Genomic DNA, 12,829 nt, shown 5'->3' with positions numbered 1-12,829 from the left:
GTTGGGATTGCAAGACAAGCATATCCACTCATGGTAAAATAGTCCTAAGACATCTCTTAGTCTAAATGTATTTTATTAGTTATGCCAACTGCAATTCAGAGTTTTAGACACCAGCAATGCATGGCAAGAAAGCTCTTAGTTTGGCATGAAAAACTGGAGTTGCAATACTCCAATGATACAGTAAAAAAAAAGGGATTTGATTTTTTTCATCTTTAAAAAGTAGATTAAACCTCAAAACTAATGAAAGCCCCCCAAAAATGTTTATTTTTGCAAAGTTAGAAATTATTCTCAAGCCACTCTCCAGAATCTCTGCGGAGGGCTTTTAGTCTATTGTCAAGTCTGATGCATCTTCACGCACGGTTATGATTCAAGAATTCATCTAAAAATAATGAAGAACATACACAGACATCAACTGTCTGCTTCACACACGGAGTGAAGCACATAGACCCTCAGCTCCCACTCTCTCATTATTTAGTCTTTCTGTCCAGAGAGTCTCAACAATAACAAGAGAGGAAATGAGAGTGGTGATGTCACAGACGATAACAACAGACACAAACACACAAGCCCACTGTCATTTTCTGAGTGAAATGACTGCGGTCGCAGAGGAAATTCAGTGCACTGGAGAGTAAATAGCTTGCTGTTGGTTTGATCGAGCGTCACACATACAATGAAGCACATTCACACACATGCATTAACAAAAAATTTACCACATTTAATTTGTAGTCAACGTCTGCAGCATAGATGGAATGTATATTGCTGTAATTAATACAAAAGCCATTATTTAAATATGAGAATAAAGAACTTTCAAATATTCAACTGACCCAAAAGTCTCAGGTTCATGAGAATGCAAATTTTCAATTCTGAAAACACTAAAAACATTAGTAATCATTGAGACTAAAGGTCTTACAACAGTCTTTTGTTGGCAAACCCACACTCATATCACTTACTTTACTTTCTAAAATCATGACTTCAAAATCAACAAGAGCACTGAGAGAGTGCAACTCACCCCGAAGTGCAAGGGCTATATTAAAACTTTGATGTTTTATGATGTTTTTTTCGCAACAAGCTGACATCAGTCTGTTTATACTACAGTACTATGAAGTCAGCCTTTTAAGACATCACTGTGATCAAGTTCAAGGTCAAATACTAGTTAACGTATGTACTCATGTCCACCAAAGGCATTGTTGTGAAGTTTGACGACAATCCATAAAAAACAGTTGGTAATATAAAGTTTTTACTGATCTTCACATTTGTTGTGACCTTGACCTTGACTTTGAGCCTGACTTTCAACAAAATTAAATCAGGTAGAGATGTTACTGGTATCTACAGTCATGCAAAATTAAAAAATACTGGCATGGGATGATACTCTTTTTCAATCCCAGGGCACCAAACAGAATACTCCCATTCAGTTAAAGTGTTGCAGAGGAACACTCAAGGTGTCCATTGGCATATCAATTTGACACTACAGGCACAGTCATATCTGATGCCGAGTGGTTAGAAACCTCTTGTACAGAATAACAAAATCCCCTTTGGGATCTTCAGTGGGTGAAGACAGATTGGTTAGAACGAGAAAAGAAAGCCTTTTAGAACTACCATGATGGATCATTTTCACCCCATCCTACAATAATAGCACCAATAGCAAATAGGTAATTTATCAAGACGTTAAGATGTTAATTTAACATATTTGAAATAATAAGAATTTAACATTAACCCTTTGGAGTCAATGGACGAGCTGGCACATCCAAATCACATTACCGGTGTAAGATGACCTTGCAGTCTCTGTGTCAACTTGTGTCAAAAGTGCAGACTTCAAACTATATACCAGCTTTTAACCCTAACAGTGCAGTTATGTAGATTTTATAGACAGTCTGATGCCTCTCAAGCCTGCACCACAAAAATACTTTGAATCCATCAAAAGCAACTATGCTTATGTTGACTATGTTGTGGACATAGTCAACATAAGCATACATCCAGGTCATCCACTCATTCGGGTCATGGTAATCTCAGGAAATTTAAAGAGTCCAGCACTTTTCTATCCAAGCTCCTTAGATAATCTTTTTAGATATTTTATGATGTGATAATGATACTATTAAACTGCAAAATAATACATATAAAAGCATATATATATGTACATGCAGTGGTTTGAAAAAGTTCCTTCCTGATATCCTATGTTTTGTATGTTTGTCAGGTTTCAATATTTCTGATAATCAAATAAATTTAAATATTAGACACAAGTAAAAAAAAAAAAAATGCAGTTTCTACACACAGGTGTTTATTATTAGGGGGGGGAAATCCAAACCTAAATGAAAAGTAATTGCCCCTGATAGATGTCAACGACTTTATTTTTCAGCCGTTTCTTTAGATCGCAGCATGATGTGTTGATTTGAGATCTTTTAGCCTGCTTCAATTTTGTCAGACAGGTTCTATTTATATGATTTCTTGATTCAACAGGTCTGCCAGTAATCAGGCCTGAGTGTGTTTAGTGAAACAGTTAATTTATGATTAAACAAGAGGGGCAATTACTTTGTCACACAGGACCAGGGAGGTTTGGATAACTTTTCTCCCTTAATGAATGAAATCATGATTTACAAACTGCATTTTGTATTTACCTGGTGTATCGTTGTCTAATATGAAAATTTGTTTGATGATCTGAAACATGTAAGTGTGACAAATATGCAAAACACTAGGAAATTAGGAAGGGGTAAACACTTTTTTAGCACGATATTTTGGATCCAGCTATTTTTATTAGTTTGATACTGGTGCTGCTCTCCCATAGTGAAGGATAGGATTAGGGTTGGCTCATATGATGTCTTACACCTCAGTAAGTTAAGTTTGATTTATATCACTGATTTCAAACTCATTTTACATGATGGGCCACATGGAGCCCACTTTTATCCCAAGTGGCCCGGACCAGTGAAACTCCCCTCTCTGTCAACATAAACAACTTTAACTACAGATTTAACCCCTAGGATGTCTGAACATAAGAGAAAAAAGGGCAATTTGAACAGTATTTCTTGATTTTTAATTGTAAATTGTAACAAATAAACGTGTAAAATTACAGAACAAGAAAAAGAGAAAGTTTCTGTTAGTTCAAAGAAAATATCCTATTGTTTTTTACTGCAGACCCACAGCAAAAAAACTGGACTTTTACTGCCATCTAATTGTTTATCTATTACTTAATTGCTTTGTTTATTTATGCCCTCCATGTTATTTTCCAAAACTGTCGATTCTGCCGATCTGAGGTCTTTGCCAAGGCAATATAGCCCCTAGGTCTCATATTTAACACCCCTGGTTATAAAGGTAAAATATATATTAGAAATTATTAATAAAGTATTGTTGCTCTCTGATGCATCAATTGGAGTATGAATGTGTGTGAATGTTAGATAGAAAGCACTTAAGTGTAAAAAAGTGCTTGTATGAAAGGATGAATTAGGCATGTTGTATAAAGCGCTTTGAGTGCTCGAGGAGAGTAGAAAATTTTTTTTGTATAATTAATTACGTCATAAATAAACCAATTTTAGTAAAAGTAGTGAAATATGAGATGATGGGGTTTTATTTTAAGTGGCTTTTCTCAGTGATTTCTAGTCCTAATGTTAAAATTATTAACTCTGGATACTGTAAATACAGAGAAATATGTAAACATGTTAAACGTGGTGATTACATGAAGATTATTTAATTGTGAGGAATACCCTGATATTCTGGAATTCTTATTCAGCTGTCAGATCCTTATGATCATTCTTTGTACATCTCTATTAAGTTCTTAGACATGAATAAGAATCAAAATGACTGTGATGCTGGGTGTGTGTGGGTGTCACCTGCTCCACACACTAATATTAAGGTCAGAAGTGACAGGGTAAGTGAGTGAGTGAGTATTAGTAACCAGGCAGATGCATTCACTGGCCGTACTACTCCAGAGACAGGTGTGTGTGTGTGTGTGTGTGTATTTGTGAGACCATTGAAGCCTTAATATTTATTCAGTAGACGCACCACAGTGGTGAAAGGTGTGATTGATGGGCCTAAAGTCATTATTATTTCAAGATGGCTGTTACTCTACTTCCTGTGCAGGGCTGTAATTACGTTCTACTTGTGCTGGGTGCAGGAGAAAAAAGAGCAAGCAAGAAAAGGAAAAGGCACTTTTCACATTTGCCTCAGTTTGTTGCAGTTGTCTTTGTGGTTCTAAATTCAGTATGAACAGTAGGACTCTGAGCAGAAATACTACAATATTGACATGTGACATTAGTATTCAACTCTTACTTTTTGTTTGTTTCACTACTTTTTTGTTGTCATTTTGCTTAACAAACTACACTTTAAACTGTGAGGGTCATTCCATTACATCCACTTTCATCCATCATTGTCTTAAAGGTGTGGGACTATGTTAGAATAGAAATCTTAAAATTTAAAAAAGGCAACTAGGAGGGTTTTATTCTGCTTGTTGTGGATACAGCTAGTTGCTGTAATTTCAGTTCTTTGATGATTTCCCATTGATTATGTTTTGTCAGTCAAATGGGTCCAGTTTACCTGTCAAGTAAAAGTGAAGTCTACTACACCACCTGCAATTTCTATTAGTGTTATGACAATTATCCTCTATGAATAGAGCACAGTACTGCTAGTTAGCAGTTTGATTTTAATGAGCCACAAGACAGCAGTCACCACCAGACTATTAACTGATTTGAATAACTCGAGTCCATTTTATTAACTCTGGATATATTTGGCTGAAACAAACATCATTTGCAAGACGTTGCCATATAAAAATTACTTTATTTTTATTATAACAAAAAACTTTAAATTCCATTTGAAAAATGTGTGATCCAATTATTTTTGGAGCAATATACTGCCATTAAATTAACAGATTTTTTTTCAGTCATCATCATTTTCATAATTTCTCTGCTCCATGTCTGTCTTCACTTTATCTTGTTTATTTAATTATTTATTTTTATTCCACAGTTCTGCTGCTCCATTTTACACTTTTGTAGCCTTTTGTAGATCAGGTGGAGCAGTGCAGCATGAGGTTAAAGAACTAGTTAGAAATAAGTCATGTAATAACTTTTTTGGTAGATTTTCTTTGTGTTTAGGCTCTGACAAGCTGACCTGCACTGCTGCAGAGGTTTACTTCTCTTTATGGATTTGGTTACCTGGATTTAAATTTCAGCAGATGTTATATGAGGTATCATGGTTGAGCCCAATCCTTAGACAGCAGATAATGCAGAATCTAATCAGTATCATCAGCTTACATACAAAAGCCCTTAATGTAACTTAACATTGACCATGAACGCCACAGTCTGTCCAGAATCAGTCCAACTTAGCACATTACTATAAACTTCACCTCAGAACTCTGAACTAACCTTTAATCAGCCTCTACTAAACTGTAGCAAACTGCCTAGTACAGTATTTATATGCAACTTTTAAATAATTCAAATTTTTCTACTTCAATTTAGGACAGAATCACAACCGCAACTTTACATCTGCACCATGAACGCATCACATGGATTAGAAAGAGAAAAGGATGCATTAGATGTGTAAAAAGGCTGAGGGTTAACTGCTGTTTCTTCTTGAATTTAAAGACACATTTCCAGTCCACTATAACAGGAGCCAGAAGGGATGAGCAACTGATAATTTGTAGACCTGGATTTTTTTTTTTTACATAACCCTATAACAGTAAAGTCTGAATTTTGATCCGCTGACATCAAAAACAAAGTCAACTGAAAAAAAGTCAAATAGTGAGCAGAAAATCAGAAATTGTTAACCTGAGTTAGTTTTCAGCTTTTCTTTAACTTAATTATTTATTTCTTTTTTTTTTTCATTAATATTGGTGTTTTTATTAGACATCTAAAATTAATCTCTTTTTTTACTTTTAGACCAATTTTTGACTGACTTCTCTTAATGAAGCCATGGATTCTCATAAACTAAATCTTCCAGTCTCATTACTTTTATTCTCATAACGTCTATATAATTACAATCTGGCAGTCTTATCTATTTAATCACACTTCTAAACTAAACTAAATGTCCTAAATCAGCCCATGCCAGTACACAGCCACTCAATCACAGAGATTCCTGCCAAGCTTTCCAAGTCAAAAATGGAAGCCAATATTTAAAGAGTGGCACACAAGATTATGAAGTGATTAATAGCAAAGTTGGTTTAACTAATTCCAGCTCTACTGAAACAGGTCTGTGTAGCTTAAAACCCTGATGACACATCAATGACATATTTTGTACACCGCACCTTTAAATGACTAACTGCAGTAATCACTTTAATTGCACAGAAAATAAAATCCAAGCTAAGCTGACCATGACAGCATGCAGCACCGGGTGTTAATGTAGCTCTGGGAAGACGATGTTTGTACGTGCAACATCCTGACAGAAAAGGAACACAGTGGCAGAAAAGGGATGAGCTTGATGGATCAAGCACCTGGCAGCTGAATGCATCTGCGCTCGGTGTGAATCCAATCATATGTGCACAAACAGAAAGCAAATGAAAAGAATTTGACTCATTAAAATAGGCATTTGAGTGGATACGACTGATTCTAATGGAAAGATGAGATTGTGGATCTCCATATAAATCAGTTTAGGAAAAGCTAAATATTACTTCTAAAACTAAAAGTAAACTGAGCGAAAATAAAAAAGGGTATACATGTCTAGTGAGACATATTCCTTTTAGTAAGAGTTTTTAAATATCTGTATGTCTGAATGTATAATACACATATACAACACAGCAATTAAATAATGATTCTGAAGCTGTTAAATGAACCTTAACAAATGAAAAAAGGTTTGCCACTTCAGGGAGAGTGGTGGCTGTAGTCAGGTTTGATTCATCGCAGTTACAATGAATTTCAATAATGACAAGTCAACATTATAAACTCAAGGCAACCACAGCTGTCATTGTGTAAAAAAAGGGCCATTGCGAACAGGGATTGATGTTTAAATACTGACAAGACACATTTCTGATGTGGCATTAAGTGAAGGTGCGCCTTCAGAGAGTGAACATGCTGCAATAGCACACATGCATGAGCATTTGCGTACTTAGATTTTGTGCTAGGACTACATTGAATACCCCTTAAAAACCCCTTGATAAAGAGGATGATGCCCTTTATTCATTTTTTTAAAAAAGCGGTTTGATATCACATCACAAACCTGTCACAAAGCTGAATTATTGAGTCACAGCTATGCATTTATTGCTGCATGTTTTGGGCTAAGTATGAAAGGTTGGGCAGTAATTAGTAAATTATTAATTTTGTAAGGATTTCAATTTTACATGCAGTAATTGCAATTACAAGCATGTAGTAATGAAACCGCACAGAGAATGGAGGAATAATTCACAGTTAAAAAATATTTTAATCTTATGCCAGCGCTTCTGCAGCCCCTTAGTTAATGCTGCATCTGAAACCAGGCATCTTTAAGCATCCCACCCTGCCTCCACTTCTCCAACATATAAAGCTAGACAGGATTTAAAAACAAAAACAGATATAGCAATTCTTAAAACGGCATCCTTTAAATGGACAGCTGTACCTCCTGGTCTTATACAAGTCTCTGGGACAGTCCCCAGTTCAGGCTTCCTGATGGCTTTTTGTGCTCAGTCACTCAATTAATGACTAATTGAGTGATTGAGTTGAAATGTCAGATCAGAAAGGATCCAGGAAATGTTCATTTGATGAAAACTTGTGATTGACAAGTCTTTAGCCAACGAGCATGCATTTTCACACTCACATCCACTCCTCGCTTGTCACATCTGATTTCAAAACATAAAGTGATGGTGAAAACACTCAAGGCTTTGTAACATGATTTGGATTTGCCAACCAGCGGGTGACTTCGAGGTGAGCCCGACCATCTTTTATTACGTCTGTATCTGCAAACAGAAATCAGGGCTTCCTACCTCCTAGTCTCTGGTACCCCAGGTGCTGACAATCAGGTATAAAATGAGGAATATTGTACATTTCTCCTATATAATATGTGCTTGTGTGTGTTCTTTGGTGTCTGGCTAACATTACTTATTTCTATATTGGCGAATTATGCACGTGTGTCATCACTAAAGAAATCTGTCGAATGACAAAACTGCTGCCAGTTTGTTATTGTAAGACTTTGTACCTTAGAAAATTAATGCTTAAATTTGATGATGCAAGCTGATAAAGACAAGTAACCCATTTCAATACAAATAAATAAATAAAACAGAAAAGAGGCATGCAGTGATAGTACGTGAACAGCATTTCACTCATAATGAATGTGTGTTCTCTACCTGTTTCAAGTCCAGTGTGATTGTCACATAGTGGTACTCCATTCCATTCTTTATCGACGGACTCTGCCACCAATGATTGGTTCCATCTATGGCATATTCTATGGGATGATGTTCTGTAAGCACACACACCAACAGTTTATTTTAGATATCTCAGGTATTTTCATCTTGCATTCTACATTGTTCTAAAGTGAAAATGTAGTACTCTACAATTTTTCTCCACTCTGGCATTTGAGACGTTCAAGGCCAGATATCAAAAGCACATTTGTCCACCTCGTAAAAGAAGTAATAATAGATTTCCTTCCCATTTAGTATTATTTGATTTCACTTCTGAATAAGAAAAAATGTCAGTGCATTTGCACAGCCTTCTTCTGGGCACTATTACAAGTCTATAGAAGTGTTTTAATAGAGCAGGAAGATAAAATGCATCACTACTATAATTTATTATAAAGCAAAGGTCACAATCAAGCATTTTATTTATGCGCTGTATCCAGAATTGTTTGGGTGCTTATACGCGTGTTAATGAAGGTTTTTAAGAGCAGATATGTTTTTTCAGCTTGACTGGCACCTGTCAGTCATCTGGCTACGTACCTGTGACATTTCAGTTAAAAGTCATGGAAATTATCTATAACAAAATAAAGGTATTGTACTCATCTTGCTCTTTCCTACCCTGCTGCGTGGCATTAGAAAAACACAGTAAAGAAAATTATTTTACAGAAAGCGAATAAAGAATGGACAAAACACTAAAACCACGATATAGAAAATGAATATTCACCTAGGATAAATGCTTTCTTACAAAGTTACCTGTAGATGAGGACATACATACTTTATTTTAAAACTGAAGCTAGGGCCTAGAGATTGGTTAAAAATGCCCTAGAAAAAAAAAAAAATTCCCAGACCAGCTGGCGGTTGCTAGAGCTTTCTGTTGAAATCAGTCACAAAAAGAGCCCTGCACCAAAAACCACCTTGTGATTTCCGTGGTTACGAGTAGGTTGGTGTGATCACCCGTAGTTTGCATGAAAGATGCTGACTTGTCTGTAGATGCTTGCCAAGTGTTCACCTTCAAACTAAAGTTAAAGACAATATATTCTTTTCTACACAAAATACAAGGACCAAAGCAACAGCAAAGAGGTTTTTTTAAATTTCACCCACCAACTGTCAATGGCTCTTTTAGTGCTTTTATAAGCACTGGGCTATTTCTGAATGTTGGGCAACCTGGTGGTGTAAAGACCCCCTTAACTCACTTTACACAGCCAAGAAGTGATCTACATACCCTACCAAAATACAGCTAATTGTTATTTGAACATACTGAACACATTGTTAATGAACATATTAAGGATTGTTGTGGCAGATAGCCGCTGAGCCTGGTTCTCTTTGTAGTATTGTAGCATCTCTACCTTACAATATAAAGTGCACTGAGGCAACTGCTGTTGTGATTTGGTGCTATATAAATAAAATGTAATTAAGAATATCTGCTCAAAATGGCAAAAAGAGCCACAAGTTAAAAACAAAAACAAAAAAACAAAACAAAGCTCTAAAACCTCATGTTGAGAGCACGCTAAAAGACTAAGCATTAGGCTACTATGGATACACATTAACCTCATTATTTAAACCATTGCCCATCACTATATGAATATGCGCCAATGTAAGAGTATATAGTAAGAAAATAAAGAAAAGGATAATGGGCTCCATTTAATGACTAACACCAACAATGAACTGGCTGACTGATGGCTGACTAATTGGTTTGTTGACTAATCACTGGATACTAGTTAATGATGGAGTGCTTCACTGACAAACTGATTGGGTATTTGACTGGCTGAGCGGTTAATTGAATTATTGATCTATTGTATTATGACAGTCTGTTAGACTATTTGAATAATAACTGCAGGCTAATTTTGTATTGTCATCTTGTCATGTTGCAATTGATTCCTCATTTTGTTCCATAATTATCGTTTTAGACAAAATGATTGGTTAACATCTGGCCAATCACAGTCTAATTAACTAATGTAGAATGATTAATTGTTGTAATCACCAAGACTATAAGTCTCATGTGGATGTGACTCTTCCTTACCCGTGGGATTTGCACTCCTTTGGTTGCAGATTCGACACTGTGCATTTCTAACAGGCTGTCCCGGAACGTGCTCCACAAGCTTGCAGAACATTTCTGGACCCGTTGAACCACAGGTAGCATTGGTTGTTATATCAGCCATAGTTGCTAGATTCAACACAGCTGGAAACAGACCTGGGGAAGAAAAAAAAAAGAAAGAAAACAGACATGGGTAATTGGATAATTGCATACAGATGCAACTTTTGAAAGTTAAAGAGCTATATGCATTAGTACTGATGCCGGCATATACCTTCTACTTTTTTTTGTCTTAGTGCAAATAAAAAATGTGAAATAAAAAGCGAACCTACATCAACTATCCAATAAAAAACTACAATATTTTAAAAGTTAGTTCACTCGTTTTCAACATGTCAAAAAAAGAAAGAAAAAGAAAAGAACACAGTAACTAACTTCGAACAAGTTCTATGTTATTGTGTATTCAGATCTTCGTTAATCACACATCAAAGTCCGTTCAGAGCACTTCAAATGAGGCCAGGCTGGATTTCTTAGTCAAAGCATAAAATAAAAGGTGGGCAGTTGCCAAATGCTACCGTGGGGGGTTGTTAGGAACAGCACATCCTGCTTTGCATTTAGGTTCTGTATTTCAAATCAAAATGATGCCTGTATTTCTGTTGTACTGAGGTTATGAGTAATTAGCCTGGAACATGAGGGGGAGGGCAAGGGTTTCGCATCATCCGAGCTATTTAATTTGGGTGTATTTTCAGTGCAGTCAAAAGCAGTTAACATCATTTAACATTAACAGATAGAAATGGCTGTAATCACTTTATCTTTTGATAAAAGAAGCATGGACAGAATATTTTCGGGCACGCTTTCCACTGTGCAGACTTTGAGCAATTTTGTACTTTTGTATCAAAAAACTGTTCATTTGCATTATGTTGTTCAAGCAACTTTCATTTTCTGATCATGGACATTTTTCACTGCTGGAGCCACAGAATGTAAACTAGGAGAGGACATACATTATGGAAAATCCAAATTTTTTTCCAGGATATTCTTGGAATCCATTAATAAAGTTATATTGTGCTAACAGGACTTTGTTTTCAACCTTATTGTTATGGTAATCTTGTGAGACCAGGTTCATTCAAGCAGGAAGGACATTCAGGAAACTCGGATGCTTTATGCAGAAAGAAAATGCAACAATCCAAATATCAAGGATAAAAGTGAAGACCAAACGTATGATATACCACTCGCTGCCACAGTTTATTCCCTAATAGGGCATATTTATGCACATTCAGCACATTTCTCCATCTATCCATGTAAGGCTGACACAACTCTGTTGGTCCCTAAGACCTATTATCATTCAGTTAGTTTTCAAATAATCGACATATTCAATCAATAAATGTTTAAATGACGTAAAATATCATATGAATGGATTGATGGAAATCATCCCGATACATTTAAGTTCCCTAGTGGATACAATGAGACAAGCCCATATATGTCAGGAAGCCAGAGTAGTGTCAACCTTCAGTGACAGTTCACTTCAGGAATCTCCAGCAAAGAACAATACTGTGCACCAAAACTGTTCCTGCTAAAGTTGGAAATGGCAAATGTGTTTTATGTCTGTGAAGGTTCTCAGTCATTCAGGTCATCGTAGTCAAAGGAGTTTGCAAAGAAAAGCGTCTGGACTTCTTTGAGTTGCTTGAAGACGTTTCACCTCTCATCCGAGAAGCTTCTTCAGTTCTAAGGTCAAATGGCCGAGAGTCCCAGATTTAAACCCAGTGGGAGTATCCCCCCAAGGAGGGACAAAGGACCCCCTGGTGATCCTCTAATCACATGCGCCAAGGTGTGAAAGTGGGTGTGGGACCTAATCAGCCAGGGTTTCGGGTGAGCTCATTGTGAAACCTGGCCCCACCCTATCATGTGATTTCCTGAGGTCAGATGGCCCAGGATGTGAGTGGGCGTTAAGGCGTCTGGGGAGGGAACTCAAAACTGGATTATAGATGGCAGACAGTTGGTGTCGTAAACCACCGCCTCTGTTCAAAGATGGTCGCTCACAGTGGCCATAGATGGCCTCTTTCACTCCTCTTTCAAACCATCTGTCCTCTCTGTCCAATATGTGAACATTGGCATCCTCGAAAGAGTGACCTTTATCCTTAAGATGCAGGTGGACTGCTGAGTCTTGTCCTGTGGAGGTGGCTCTTCTATGTTGTGCCATGCGCTTGTGAAGTGGCTCTCGTGGGGAACACCCCACACCACATCAAGAACTCCACCGACTTCACCGACTTCACCGACAAGGTCCAGAAACTTACCCTGGATCCAGATGAAACCATGGTGTCCTTTGATGTAGTCTCTCTCTTCACTTGCATACCCACCACGGAAGCAGTGGAGACTGTCAGAAAAACGACTACAAGAAGACAGCTCCTTGGAAGACAGGACCAACTTCACACCGATCAGATTTGCACACTGTTAGACCTCTGCCTTACCACAACATACTTCAAATACAACGAAGGCTTCTACAGACAAAAACATGGCTGTGCCATGGG

The 12,829-nt window shown here is 36.9% G+C and overlaps 1 protein-coding gene across 7 annotated transcripts in view; it reads right to left on the bottom strand.

Annotated features, from left to right (window-relative positions):
* The window catches only part of lama2 (laminin, alpha 2), a 202,470-nt gene that overhangs the window by 149,556 nt on the left and 40,085 nt on the right, over positions 1–12,829 (bottom strand). For all 7 annotated transcript variants that reach the window (XM_039599289.1, XM_039599293.1, XM_039599291.1 and 4 more), the window contains exons 2-3: positions 10,296–10,466; positions 8,228–8,340 (exon numbers count right to left, since the gene is read on the bottom strand). In XM_039599289.1, coding sequence (XP_039455223.1) covers positions 8,228–8,340; positions 10,296–10,466 — 284 coding nt within the window. The remainder of the gene's footprint in view (positions 1–8,227; positions 8,341–10,295; positions 10,467–12,829) is intronic.

The sequence above is a fragment of the Oreochromis aureus genome, linkage group 15 (genome assembly GCF_013358895.1).
Source record: "Oreochromis aureus strain Israel breed Guangdong linkage group 15, ZZ_aureus, whole genome shotgun sequence".
NCBI lineage: Eukaryota > Metazoa > Chordata > Actinopteri > Cichliformes > Cichlidae > Oreochromis > Oreochromis aureus.
The sequence above is the reverse complement of the archived record's forward strand: the minus strand, read 5'-3'. Positions and strand labels throughout refer to the sequence as shown.